Here is a 15,354-nt window from a genome sequence, read left to right on the forward strand (position 1 = left end):
AGAAGAAGGCTAAGAGGAGATTGGATAGAGGTATTCAAAATCACGGGGTGGTTGGACAGGGTAGATAGGGAGAAACTATTCCCCCTTGCAAAAGGATCAAAAACGTGAGGGCACAGATTTAAAATGATTTTCAAAAGAAGCAAATGTGATGAAATAAAAAAGTTAGTTATCACACAGTGAGTGGTTGGGGTCTGGAATGCACTGCTGAAAGTGTGGTGGAGGCAGGTTCAATCGAGTCATTCACGAGGGCATAAGATGATTATTTTGTGCGGGGTTATGGAGAAAAGGCAGGGAATGGCACGAAGACATGATGCTCATTTGGAGAGCTGGTGCAAACACGATGGGCTGAATGGCCTCCTGCGCCATGACAATTCTCTGATTCTGTGAATGGTGCACTGCCCTCATGGGACAAAAACGGTAAGGTTTGCGAGACATGTAATGTGAGGGTCTAAGTCATATGCAGATGAATTATCACATAAAGTGAAGTCACCCTGACAGAGATGATCTTGGCTCTTCAAACAAAATAAACATTATCAAAGGCTTTTAACAGAGACAGTTCCTCTACACGATGAACTGTCACTTGTGTGATGATGAGGAGATGTTAGAAAATTGGATCAAAGATGTAGTGGGCAATTTAGGAGTTAACAGCCTAAGGGTAAAACTGCTAGCACTGAGTTGGAGGTATGCGCCACACCTGGACTGAGTTACATTGTCCCAATCAGATTTAAACTCATTAATGGGAATAAACAGGATACCCCTGTTCAGCAGGGGTGAGTCCTCAAGATCCATTGTCTTCCAGGACACTGGTCTGACCAGCCATTAGCCCATTACTGATGTCTTGTTTTGTCTGTAAATTGGAGGATAGTTGCATATTCATAGAATGGTCCTATTATATAAATGGGAATGGGCAATCAAAAGTCCAGACAGTGATGATGAGTTCAAGTATGGGTACACCTGGACAGAACCATCTTTGAGAGGCTGGGCGGAGCTTAGAGAGATAAAAGATTCGAACTGGCGTGGGCAGAAGGATTTGGAGACCGATTAAGAGAGGTTATGAAGAAACTGCCACAGACACAGGCTTTTGGAAAGGTTATGAAAGAGAATCATCAACAGGCGGAATACTTTCTGCAATGCAAGTATCATTTTTGCCTACCTGTGTAAGTGGAGTTGAGAGTTGTATGTTCATTTTAAGTGCTGTTTAATGGGAAATTGTTTGTTAGGGTCAAACGATACACATAAGCTGTTCTTGTTAGGTTTGAAGTATAAAAGTTTAATTATTGTTTTTTTTTGTTATAATAGTGTTTTTTTTTAGTAAAAATTGGCAGTCCCTATTTTTCATGCATTCATTCCTGGAGCGAATCGGTCTTTCCGCACAGCCTTAAAAATAAAAAAAAGTTGCGGTTCTGGTCCAGTATCTTAGCCACTGTTAGGATCTGGTCTGCTGTCCATAACAAAATTGGATACTCATTACTGGGATTCTTACATATAGTTCCTTGTTTGGCTTGGAGTTATTGAATTTAAAGACAGTGAGTGTGTGGGGAACAATTGCATTCTTTTTGGGTTTGAAATTTGAACAGGGTGTGACTGGAAATGGCCCTTTCAGTGCAAATGATTCCCTGGGTGTGGAACAAATTATTTGGGGTGATTTACAAGGGGAGTTTGAAACAAATCTTTTGAGCTTGGTGGAAAAACTGCAGTTAGCCTTGCCTCAAGGTGCAAAGAAGGCAGTAATAATAGAAGCTGTAGCTCAATATTGAAACCTGCCAGTGACACAGCCTGACCCATCAGAATTAGCTCGAATCCATCTGCAAATGAAAGAATTGGAAATGCAGCAAAAACTGAAAGGAATGGAGATGAAACTGAGGAGGGAAATGGAAAGGAATAAGATTCAGGTGGAAAGGGAAAGATTAGCAAAGGAAGAGAGAGAGAGAGAGAGAGAGAGACTGGTAATGGCAGAAGCAAAAGAAAAAGAGAGTGAGTTTGAACTTTAGAAACTGGCACTGCAAGGAGAACAACGACTTAAAAGATTGAAGTTAAAGGCAGTAGCTGAGGAAGGTCTGAAGGACATACAGCATGGTAGCACAGTGGGTAGCACAGTTGCATCACTGCTCCAGGGTCCCAGGTTCGATTCCCTGCTGTGTCCCTGTCTGTGCGGAGTTTGCATGTTCTCCCCGTGTCTGCGTGGGTTTCCTCCGGGTGCTCCGGTTTCTTCCCACAGTCCAAAGATGTGCAGATTCGGTGGATGGCCATAATAAATTGCCCTTAGTATCCAACAAGATTAGGTGAGGTTACAGGGATAGGATGGAGGTATGGGCTTAAGTAGGGTGCTCTTTCCAGGGGCCGGTGCAGACTCTATGGGCCGAGTGGCCTCCTTCTGCACTGTAAATTCTGATTCGATAAAATACGTCCTAGTCAAAAGCTTAGTCAGGAAAGAATTATTTTGAAAGAACTTAAAGATTTACTTCCCGCAGTAGTGGGAACTCATGTGGGAGAGCAAAGAGTTAAATGGCTGGACAGGCCACAGAAATGGCTAACGATATTGAATTGGTCCATAAAGCAAAGTGTGGTGTTCAACATCAATTTCGATCTGTGAAGGACAGAAACTGGGGAAATTAGAAATTCACAGGGGGTCCATGCAGAGGAGGTGTCTTCAGTGATGTTAAGGAGAGTGTGCCTCAGAGTAAAAAGGAAATCAATGATAGTGGTAGAGAGGTCAGAAAACTTGTGTTTTCATTGTAATAAAGTTGGACACGTGAAGTCACAGTGTTGGTGGCTTATGAAACGTACTGGGAAGACAGACTGGGTAAAACAGGATAAGCTAGTGGGGTTTATTAAAGTGGCAGGAAAAGCTACTGCTCCAGCCGAAAGGGGGGACTGAGTGAACAACCTATTCAGAAACAGATACCAGAACCTTTTAAGGAATTTATTTGTGAGGGTAAAGTTTATTCATGTGTACAAGGTGGAGTAGGTAAGGACATTAAGATCTTAAGAGACAGAGGAGCAAGTCAATCTTTAATGGTGAGCGATAAGGAGATATGTAGTTTGGAAGGAGTATTGCCAGAAGAGGTGGTAATTAGTGACATCAATGGTGAGAGCCTTAGTGTGTCACTATGTAAGGTTAGGTTAGAGAGTCCGGTGAAAAGTGGTGAAGTGGTAGTAGGCAAAATAGATAAAATATCATTTTTAGGGTTAGAATTTATCCTAGGTAATAATATAGCTAGATCACAGGTGGGAGTGGTTGAAAAGCCAGTGGAAAGTCAAATAATGGAGGTGTTGTAAGAAGTATATCCGGGAGTGTTTTCTGATTGTGTGGTCACCGGGGGCGGGATTCTCCCCTACCGGGCGGGGCGGGGGGTCCCGTCGGGATGAAGTGGCGTGAACCACTCCGCCTTCGGGCTGCCCCAAAAGGTACGGATTCCTCCGCACCTTTAGGGGCCAAGCCCTCACCTTTAGGGGCTAGGCCCGCGCCGGAGTGGTTGGCGCGCCGCCTGCCGGCGGGAAAGGCCTTTGGCGCCCTGCCAGCCGGGGCCACAGGCTGAGGCAGGAGGGAGAGAACTTGAGGAGTGCAAAAAGGAGGCTGACATTCAATTATCAGAAAACATGTTTGATCAGGTGGTTAGCCAAGGCCAAAAGTGGGTGGTGGATGAAGCAGATGTCTTTAGTCCAAGCAAGCTGGTTGAAATACAACAGAAAAATTCAGAGATAAGGAAGTTGTATCACAAAGAATATATGGAAATGGAATTTGAATGTATATCAGAGTATTATTACATTAGAAATAATGTATTAATGAGAAAATGGAGACCTTTACATATTTAAGAAGATGAGAAATGGGCAGAAGTTCATCAAGTGGTATTACCGGAGGGTCATAGAAAGGGGGTTTTGTCAAACCAGCATCTTTAATACCCATTCCAGCATTTGAGGAACATTTTATAGAGTCCTAATTGATTGCGTGAGACCCTTGCGTAAAACCAAATGTGGGAATCAGTATCTGTGACCATGATGGATTTGTCTACTAGATTTCCATTCAGAAACATTACATAGAGAGCTGTAGAGGAGCTAACCAAATGTTTTACTCGGTATGGAATACCAAAAGAAATTCAATCAGATCAGGGATTCAATTTTATGTTGAAATTATTCACGGAACTGATGGATAGTTTAAGTGTAAAGCAATTTAACTCAACGGCATATCATCAGGAATCACAAAAAGCATTAGAAAGATGGCAACAAAACTCTAAAGATCATATTGAGGGCCTATGGTCAGGATTATCCAGAAGATTGCGATTAAGGAATTCCATTTATACTTAGGGATTAGGGAGCACCTAATGAATCAACTAAATTCAGTCCATTTGAATTGAATTTTGGTCATGAGGTGAGAGGACCACTTAAATTGATCAGAGAAATTGGTGAGACAGCATTCGGAGACTATGTCGTTGACAAACTTTGTGGAGAGATTAAACAGGGCTGGTGAGTTGTCTAGAACGCATTTAAAATTCATCACAACATGTGATGAAGAAAGAGGCGGATAAGAAATCAAAAATTCATAATTTTGTTAGGGGGGTGGAGAAACTACTAGTTTGTTACCAATGGTGGGGGAACCATTTAAGGCAAGATTTAATGGGCTTTATCAGATTGAAAGGAAACTGAGTGAGGTGAATTATTTTTAAGAATGCCGGACAGAAGAAAGAATCACAGAGTGTATCATGTTAATGTGCTCAAAAGGTATTTTGATAAAGAAGAAAAGAAATGAAATGAAATGAAAATCGCTTATTGTCACAAGTAGGCTTCAAATGAAGTTACTGTGAAAAGCCCCTAGTCGCCACATTCCGGCGCCTGTTCGGGGAGGCTGGTATGGGAATTGAACCGTGCTGCTGGCCTGCCTTGGTCTGCTTTAAAAGCCAGCTATTTAGCCCTGTGCTAAACCAGCCCCTAAGGAAGAAGTATTAATCATTGTAACTCTGGTAGAAGACATAAATCCAGACAATTCTGAATTTGGCATTCCTCAAATTAAATTGGACCATGAGGAAGCATTCATTAAATGGGAAGAATTATTGAAGTATCTTCCAGAGGAAAATCAAAATGATCTGAAAGAGTTATTACAATCACATAGAGCTGTGTGTAGGGAAAAACTTGGGACATACAAAAGTAATTACGCATAATGTATCAATCGGAAATGCTTTCCCATTAAACAACACCCAACACCCATGCAAGCTCAATCCACTAAAGACAACACAGGGACAAACGGAGATGGCTGATTTTTGTAAATGCAAAACAGAACTCCTTGACAGAGGTAACGAAGCATTGAAGCCTAGGAAGCAGCTGGCATGGGAGTTTCATCCAGCAGGAGGCATCAGTGATGGGTACACGGAAAAGAAAGCTAGTCTGGAAAGGCAGATTCAGAAGAAAGCTTAGATCCAACAACAGATTGCACAGGAACTCCAGCATATCAGCGATCATCTGCATGCAATTGAAGAGGAGCATGAACTTTAACAATGGATAGAGCTGCTCACAAGACAGCAGGTTGCAATGAAAGATACTGCAAGTACTGTGCAGCTCCAAGAGTATCAACTTCCTATCATAATGGTAAGAAGTCTTACAACACCAGGTTAAAGTCCAACAGGTTTGTTTCAAACACGAGCTTTCGGAGCACGGCTCCTTCTTCAGGTGAAGGAGCCGTGCTCCGAAAGCTCGTGTTTGAAACAAACCTGTTGGACTTTAACCTGGTGTTGTAAGACTTCTTACTGTGCTCACCCCAGTCCAACGCCGGCATCTCCACATCATGGCTATCATAATGGTGACACAGGAAGTGATAACACTCAGATCTGGTCAGGAGGGACAGATAAAGGACTGAAGCTGCATCACCATTTCACAGAGAGCATCATCCGTGATGGAATACAGAATCTGGAGGCTGAAGAGCTGGTTCAAATGTAGCCAGAATATTCAAAAACCATCAACATGCTATGACTGATATTTGACACTGTCCAAATGCACCAGCTATTACCAATATTTCTGCCTATCCTCGGCAGACAGCTAAGGAAGCAAAATACAAATAGTTGATGAATGTGAAGGACTGATGATGAATGAAGCACCATCGATTGACAATCTATCTTACTATCAACTGGAAAATTCTACTGGTATAGCCTGGCAACTTCATGTAATTGAATTATTGATGAAGTTCTGTTGTGTAGCAGTATGGAAACTATCACAGAGGCCACCTTTATGTTTGATGATACCAGGACTACTGGGACAGAACTAGGATAAAGTTTGTCTGAAACAAATGCGATTGTTGATTATTATCATGACTGTGACATGGGTGAAGACTACAATGGACTATATTCATTTGATCTTTGCTTGTTCAAAAATGTGACATGGGCCGGGATTCTCCGCCGGCATGATTCTCCGTTGTAGAACATAGAATATACAGTGCAGAAGGAGCCAATTGGCCCATCGAGTTTGCACTGACCCACTTAAGCCCTCACTTCCATCCTATCCCCGTAACCCAATAACCCCTCCTAACCTTTTTGATCACTAAGGGCAATTTATCATGGCCAATCCACCTAACCTTTTTTCTTTTTTCTTTTCTTTCTTTTAAAAATTTAGAGTACCCAATTCATTTTTTCCAATTAAGGGGCAATTTAGCGTGGCCAATCCACCTAGCTTGCACATTTTTGGGTTGTGGGGGCGAAACCCACGCAAACACAGGGAGAATGTGCAAACTCCACACGGACAGTGACCCAGGGCCGGTATCGAACCTGGTACCTCAGCGCCGTGACAATTCACCTAACCTGCACGTCTTTGGAATGTGGGAGGAAACCGGAGCACCCGGAGGAAACCCATGCAGACACGGGGAGAACGTGCAGACTCCGCACAGACAGTGACCCATTGGGGAAACGAACCTGGGACCCTGGCACTGTGAAGCCACAGTGCTATCCACTTGTGCTACCGTGCTGTCCCTTATGCTGGTGCCTGGGGGTTTTCCGACGGCGTGGGGCTGCCCCACAATGGGAAACCCCATTGACCGGCTGCCGTAACAGAGAATCCCGTTGGCCAGTCGGGGCAGAAATGTGGCACGGCGGGGCAGAGAATCCCACCTATAATATATCATATAGAATGTACAGTGTATGTAACCTTAAGAAATGTTTAAAGTTGGAAAGGATTCTGAAATTGAAGCCATCTATGTATATTGATCGTTCAGTTTTTTATTTAGGAGTGAGGTGAGATCATGAAGAGATATTAGGAAATTGGATCAAAGGTATAGTGGGCAATTTGGGGTTGACAAAGAAAATTACAGGCCCTCCAAGCCTGCGCCCACCATGCTGCCCGTCTAAACTAAAATCTTCTGCACTTCCTGGGTCCGTATCCCTCTATTCCCATCCTATTCATGTATTTGTCAAGATGCCCCTTAAACGTCACTATCATCCCTGCTTCCACCACCTCCTCCGGCAGCGAGTTCCAGGCACCCAGTACCCTCTGTGTAAAAGACTTGCCTCGTCCATCTCCTCTAAACCTTGCCCCTCACACCTTAAACCTATGCCCCTAGTAATTGACCCCTCTACCCTGGGAAAAAGTCTCTGACTATCCACTCTGTCTATACCCCTCATACTTTTGTAGACCTCTACCAGGTCGCCCCTCAACCTCCTTTGTTCCAGTGAGAACAAACCAAGATTATTCAACCTCTCTGTCCTTCGCAGATTGAAATTGATGTTGAACACCACACTTTGCTTTATGAACCAATTCAAAATCATCAGCCATTTCTGCAGCATGTCCAGCCGTTTAACTCTTTACTTTTCCAGCTTGTGGGTACACTGCTAGCACTGAGTCAGAGGTATACACCCACACCTGGCCTGAGTTTCATTGTTCCATTCAGCCTTAAACTTGTAAATGGGAATAAACAGGGTACCCCGTTCAGCAGGGTGATTCATTCACGATCCATTGTCCTCCAGGATACCCTGGTCTGACCAGCCATTAACCCAATAAGGGGTCTGATGGCTCCTTTTGTCCATAAATTGAAGGTTAGATGCATGTTCATAGCGTGGCCCTACTCTTTCATACAAAAGTTCCGATGGCAGCATTTGAAGACCTAGAAGTTGTTCTAGTGTCCCAGCAAACATTCATCCCGCTACCCTGCACTACCAAAAAACAGATAAGTGGGTCATTTGCGGTTTTATAAGACTCTGATATGGATGTTGGCTATATTGCTGTTCCGATCATCGTTAACTGCTCAGTAATGGCCTTGGAATGTACTGAGGGTTACAAAAGGCATCCTACAAATGCAAAATGTTCTTTTTAATTTCAAGGGAGTGGGCACTCAAAAGTCCATATAGCGATGATGAGTTCAAGTCAGGACATGCCTAGACAGAACCATTTTAGAGGGGCTGGTCAGATCTTAGAGAGATAAGAGAATCCTGTTCAAACATGTAGGGGCAGAAGGATTTGGAGACTGATTGAGAAAGGTCATGAAGAAACTGCCATGAAGATAGGCTTTTGGAAAGGGTCAGAAGGAGATTCACTAACAGCAGGTATATGGGGCTGGATTCTCCCAATTTGAGACTATGTCCCCACTCTGGTGGAAGAACTGCGGGGTTCTACTCCAGAAATTCCTGCAAATAAGTTCAAAGAGTTCATTGCCCTGCAGGGGGCTACCAGGGACCTGGAGTGAATCGCGCAGGTTTTGCTGCAGATAAGGGGATCCGCACTTCCGGGTCAGAGGCCACTCATGCGTATGGCGGCGGCCTTTAGCGGCTGCGCCGTGCTCCATGGCAGACTCGGACCGCGGAGCCACACCAAAGAAGGAGACTCCCTGATTGGCCGCGCGCCGAGCCTCAAACCCCACACATTCAATCGGCAGCTGCCTATAAGGCCCCCCCCTGGTCTCCAATCTATTCCCCCCCCCCCCGACCGGAGTGGCCATGGACTGAGTCCGTAGCCGCCACGCGAGCATCCCGACCGGCAATAGATGGTTAGTTCCACGCTATCGGGAACTTGGCCCGACGAGAGCGGAGGTTTGCTGAGCGGGTCTCAGGCAATGGCCCCCCAGCGGCGCGGCGTAATCCATTGTGACGCCGATTCTCGGTGCCCGGAGAATTGCCGAACCGGCGCCGGGCCCAATTACGGCATCAAACTGGATTCTCCTCCCCGGCGTCGGCCACGATTTCGCCGTCGGGCTGCGGAGAATCCAGCCCATGTTCTGCAATGCAAGTATCATTTTTTGCCTGCCTATGTAAGTGGAGTTGAAAGCTGTATGTTCATTTTACGTGCTGCTTAATAGGTAATTGTGTGGTAGCGTTAACAGACACAAGTAAGCTGTTCTTCCTTGGGGTGAAGTTTAAAAGTTTAAATGTTTTTTTTTGTTATAATAAAGTTTTTTGTTTGTTAAAATAACCAAGCCCTATTTCTGATGCAATCACTTGGAGTGAGCTGTCTTACCAATAAAAAAACTTTGCGATTCTGGTCCAGTACCTATAGCCACTGTTGGGATCTGGTCTGGCATCTGTAACACTTGAAATTAATTAGAATCAGTGACAGGTACCTCAATAGAATGCAGAACATGGTATCAGTGTTGTTTAAGAATGTTGTCTTCATTTCTTTTTAATCACTGTCAGGTATTTATTGCCCGTCTATAATTGCCCTTGAGAATGTGGTGGTGTGACTTCTTGAACGTCAGCAGCCCATGTGGTAGGTATTCCCACAATGCTTTTGGATAGGGAGTTTCAGGATTTTGACCCAATTATGATGAAGGAGCAGGGATATAGGTCAAAGCCAGGATGGCGTGTGACCTGGAAGTGATGGTATTCACATGCACAATGCTGTATTTGTAATTCTAGTTGGTGGAGGCTTTGGGTGTGGGCTGTGTTGCTGAAGACACTTTGGTCAGTGATTATAAGCAGCCAGCCAGAGCTCCACAAAGAGGGTTTCCTGATAACAAAGGCTCTGGGTGTGACAGGCTTGAGTTTCTACTCTTTTGATTAGAAAAATCAATACATTAAACAAGAGTCAGGGGTTGATAGACCCTGTTGGGACACTACAACTAAAACAAAACGGTAATGGGCAGCATGGTGGCGCAGTGGGTTAGCCCTGCTGCCTCATGGCGCCGAGGTCCCAGGTTCGATCCCGGCTCTGGATCACTGTCCGTGTGGAGTTTGCACATTCTCCCCGTGTCTGTGTGGGCTTCACCCCCACAACCTAAAGATGTGCAGGGAAGGTCAATTGGCCACATTAAATTGCCCCTTAATTGGAGTAAATGAATTGGGTATTCTAAATTTATTAAAAAAAACAAAACGGTAAAGGAAGCTTAACTAACTGAACCAAAATGTAATTTCCCGGGGGATGATGATATATTCTAGCCCCCACGATGCCCAATGGTCATGGAAGGCCTAAAGTGTGGCAGTAGATGCCTTGGATGCTCCCTCAACCGGCCGTGAATGTTACCACAGTAGGGGGGCGGATAGTTATATCAGATGACCCCCTCGACCTCTTGCTGACTGGACCCATTAATGGTCAACTTGGCCGGGCCCAGCAGCAGGCTTACAAGGAGGGTCTCCTCCTTCCCAACAATCCCCTGCCACCCCTCTCTCTTCCAACCCCGGTATTGGGAGAATGTTTAGTGATGGGGCCAATTACCTTTTTTCATCCTTATATAATCTTCTGGACTTAGTAGGTGAATTAGAATTAAAAAGAACAATTTGAGGGCAGCACAGTGGTGCAGTGGTTAGCACTGCTGCCTCATGGCACCGAGGTCCCAGGTTCGATCCCGGCTCTGGGTCACTGTCCGTGTGGAGTTTGCACGTTCTCCCCGTGTGGAGTTTGCACATTCTCCCCGTGTTTGCGTGGGTTTCGCCCCCCCAACCCAAAAGATGTGCAGGCTAGGTGGATTGGCTACACTAAATTGCCCCTTAATTGAAAAAATCATTGGGTACTCTAAATTAAAAAAAAAGAACATTTACCATTCATATGATGCCTTTCAGACCCTCAGTACATTCCAAGGCCAGTAGTGAGCAGCTAATGAGTTACTTGGTGATGGGAACAGGAATACATCCGACATCCACCACAAGGTCTTACAAAACCACAAATGATCCGCTTATCTGTTTTGTGGTGGTGCGGGATAGCGGGATGAATGTTGGCTGGGATAAAAGAACAACTTCTAGGTCTTCAAATGCTACCGTCAGGACTTTTACATTCAAAGTGAAGACGAAAACAGGCCCTGGTTTAATGTCTCAGCTGTTGTGACCTTGAGAGTTGGCCTCGATTGAGAACTCAAGTTCTGGAATGGGGTTTGACCCATGAACCATAGGGCTTAGAGGTGAGAGTGCTCCAGCAGAGCTCGTACGTGCCTAATCAGATAATCAGAATAGACCATGCTATTTAGTACCAGAGAGTCAGAGAATCATGCAATGGCTAAAGAACAGTCGGAGGCTATTCAGCCTATCAGGTCTGTGCCAGCCCTCTGCAAGAGCAACTCGGCTAGTCTCACTTCCTCGCCGGTTCTCTGTAATCCTGCAAATTTTTCCTCTTTAGATAATTATCCAATACCCCTCCCAGAGCCACGATTGAATCTGCCTTCACCACGCTCTTGGCGCATGCCAGATCCTAACCACTTGCTGTGATTTTCCTCACGCCGTCATTAGTTCTTTTGCCAATCACCTTAAATCATAGAAACATAGGAGTAGGCCATTGGACCCTTGGAGCCTGCTCTGCCGTTCTATGGATGATCCTCTAACTCAATGCCATACTCTCCTTATTTCCCATGCCCCTTGACACCTTTATTTCAATGTCCTCTGGACAGCAGTCCCGTCGCTGGTCCAGGAGGGACTGTACAAAATACCAGGTGGGTGTGTGGAGAATACGGCGTGGGAATATGGAGAATTCCAAGCTGATGATAATGTGTGCCGCTTTCACGTAGTGAAACGTCCAGATTGTACAATGTCAGCTGGGCTTACCTGCTGATTCGGTGCCCATGGTGCTGTGGTTCCCTCAGCTTGAATGCTCACGATCTTGTCTCCTTCTATGATGATGTCAGCTGGGCAGATCCCCAAATCCAACACCACTTTTCTGCTCCTCACCACAGACAGCTGACAGCCTGCTTCCATTTCGAAACAAAATTCTTCCAGGCTGCTCTGAATCCTCATGCCATGTGACCAGTCAACTCTGTGCCTAAGCCACCACATCAATCATTAACAAAAGAGACCTGATTGATTGACAGTAGATAAACAAAACATTTTAAAAAATGGCATAACAAGGTCCATGAGGGGCAGGAACCTGAAGGGCAAAAGACATCTGTTTGTCTACCTTTTAAAATCTATTTTATGGGAGTGGACTTCACTGGCTCGGCCAGCATTTATTGCCCATCCCTAGTTGCCCTGCAGAAGGTGGTGGTGAGCTGCCTTCTTGAACCGCTGTACTCCCCGATGTCAATCTACTCTTTGTCACTTTGCATGGCAATTACCTTGATGAGGAAATTGCTCATTAAACATTGACATTGATTATCCGGCAAATACAGACCGCTGGAACACTTTGGCACGACTTGTTGCTGTCTGGCAGCAGAGGACCCCAGCGGAGGTGCCTCTACAGAAGAGTCCTCCTCCCTTAGTTTCGGGACCCTGGAGTGGAGGGTGTTTCACACAGCAGTCCCATACAACCGAAGAATGCATTGGTTCATGGACTTGCAAGTGCCTTCCTTTTTGCAGTCTTGTGGAGTCCGTGTACTATGCTTACACAGGTTGCTTTAGACTGCAGCCCCTTTTCTGTTATTTAAGGGAATGCCCCTACAATTTGCCCATCAGTTTATTTGATTTAATTTACTTTCTTATTTATGTTGATCAAAATATTTGGAACATTTTGGGGTGGGAGCTTCTTGTGGGTTAGTAGCTATGTGGAAGTGTCTCACAATAAACCAGCTTGAACTTAAAATACTCGACTGGATTGATTCTTCCACCATAACCCCTGGTTGCAGGATCATAGAGTACAGAAAAGGCCCTTCAGCCCATCAAGCCTGCACCTACACAAAAAGCTACTCTAATCTACATTAATCCCACTTCCCAGCATTTGGCCCACAGCCTTGAGTGTTATGACATTTCAAGTGCTCATCCAAGCACTTTTTAAAGATTGTGAGGTTTCTCTGCATCGACTACCTTCCGAGGCGGTACATTCCAGATTCCCACCATCCTCTGGGTGAAAATTATTTTCCTCACATCCCCTCTAAACCTCCTGCCTTTCCCTTTTAGATTCGGCCCCCTTGTTATTAACCTTCCAACTAAGGGGATGAGCTGCTTTATATCCACCCTGTCCATGCCCCTCATAATCGTCTATACCTCAATCAGGTCCCCTCTCAGCCTTCTCTACTCCAAACAAAACAACTCAAGCTTATGCAGCTCTCTTCGTAGCTAAAATGCTTCATCCCAGGCAACATCCTGCTGAAACTCCTCTGCACCCTCTCTAGTGCAATCACATCCTTCAGATAATGCGGTGACCAGAACTGGACACAGTACTCCAGTTGTAGCCCTAACCAAAGTCCTGTACAGCTCCAACGTAACCTCCCTGCTCTTATAATCTATGCCACAAATGATGACGGACAGTGTCTCATAGGCCGGCTTAACCAGTCCTGCTACCTTGAGGGATCTGTGGATATGCACCCCAAGTTCCCTCTGTTCCTCTGAGCTTCCCTAGTGCCTACCATTCATTGAGTCCTCACTTGTTGTGATAATCCTTCCAAAGTGCAACACCTCACGCTTTTCAGGGTTAAATTCCATCTGCCACTGATCTGCACGATCTGACCAAGCCATCTATATCCTCCTGTAACCTAAGATCTGCTTCTTCAACCACCCAGCCAACCTTCATGTCATCTGCAAACTTATTCAGCCTCCCACATTTTCTTCTATATCATTTATATATATATATATCACAAATAATAAGAAACCAGCACTGATCCGTGTGGTACACCACAGTCAAACAAACAACCTTCTACCACCACCCTCTGTCTCCTATCGCTAAGTCAATTGTGGATCCAACTTGCTATGTTACCCTGGATCCCATGTGCTTTTACCTTCTTTATCAGTCTCCCATGTGGGACCTACTCAAAGGCTTTGCTGAAATCCATATTGTGGTGATATGCCTGTAAGCAATATCCTAGATAGCTGGTGGTCAACCGCCAACCAGCAGGTGGCGGTACAGAAAAACCATGCGGTTTCAAGACAGTCGTCATGTGTCAAGGCACTCCAATATATGTGGGGTCACATCCGGCCATCGGCAGATAGTTATAAGACGTACAAGTGGACAGTAGTGCTAGGGTAGTTCCAGAGGAGTACAAAAAAAACTCCATGATAACTTGCTCTGTAACAGATCTTTATCTTACCACGTGTGATTCAATAATGATCCTGGTTTGGACAAGTCAAGTCGTTTGGTAGATTCTTTGCTAGACATTGAACACCGAACACAACATGGTACCAGGATTGCTGAAGATCTGAAGGTAACGGCGGCAGTGACAAAGTTGAAATCCGGCAGACAGACTGATCTGGTGAACTGCAACCTGTGGTGACTCAATGCACTGGAAGAAGCTGAAGTGGGAGATGGAAGGACTGAAGGGCCCCCACCAGCTTCAGATTTCCATTAATGTAGAAGAAAATTGGCGGCTCTTCATGCAACAGTGTAACCTCTCTCTTTCAGCCCTAGGCCTGCAGGCCCAGCTTGATGAAAGGCGAATCGCGTTGCTTCTAATACTTGCAGATCCACCAGTAATCGAACTGTGTAACTCATTTGCATTTTACAATGAGGAGGATCGCAAGAAATATGATGAAGTCGTTAGGAACTTTGATCGGTATTGCTCCCCCTAAAAGAATGAGATTTGAGCGATACATGTTCCATATGTGTATCCAAAAAACTGGTGAATTATTTGATAGTTTTGTCACTGACTTGAGGCTGAAGGCCCAGTCATGCAACATCAACAGCCTGAAATCTTCGCTCATCCGCGACCAAATTGTCTTTGGTGTAGCCAATGATAAGCTCCGGGAGAGGTTGTTGAGGGAGAAAGATTTGGTGCTGGAACAAGCAGTAAAGATTTGCCAGGCGAACGAGGTAGCTGCATAGCACATCAGCACACTTTGCTCGAAAAATATTGGTGCCAACTCGGGGGAACATACCAGCGCCATTAGTGCGCTGACGCACGTCATGAAGAAATGTGGTCTCTGTGTAGGTGGCCATTTCAAGTGGCTGACAAGAACCTCCATCTTGTGCCAAAAGTGTGGCATTCGGCATGGCCCATGGCAATGTCTGGCCTTTGGAAAAGTGTGTTCCAGGTGCGGCCATATTGGGTACTTTGCAAAACAATGTTTTGCGCGTCCCACAATGGACCATATAAGATCAGTA

General features: G+C 45.1%; 1 protein-coding gene across 1 annotated transcript in view; it reads right to left on the bottom strand.

Annotated features, from left to right (window-relative positions):
* zgc:103559 overlaps positions 1–12,116 on the bottom strand; it is a 78,128-nt gene extending 66,012 nt beyond the window's left edge. Inside the window, exon 1 of the mRNA XM_038816685.1 lies at positions 11,934–12,116. Coding sequence (XP_038672613.1) covers positions 11,934–12,083 — 150 coding nt within the window. The 5' untranslated portion in view covers positions 12,084–12,116. The remainder of the gene's footprint in view (positions 1–11,933) is intronic.
* Between the last annotated feature and the right edge of the window lie 3,238 nt (positions 12,117–15,354).

The sequence above is a fragment of the Scyliorhinus canicula genome, chromosome 13 (genome assembly GCF_902713615.1).
Source record: "Scyliorhinus canicula chromosome 13, sScyCan1.1, whole genome shotgun sequence".
Classification (NCBI taxonomy): domain Eukaryota; kingdom Metazoa; phylum Chordata; class Chondrichthyes; order Carcharhiniformes; family Scyliorhinidae; genus Scyliorhinus; species Scyliorhinus canicula.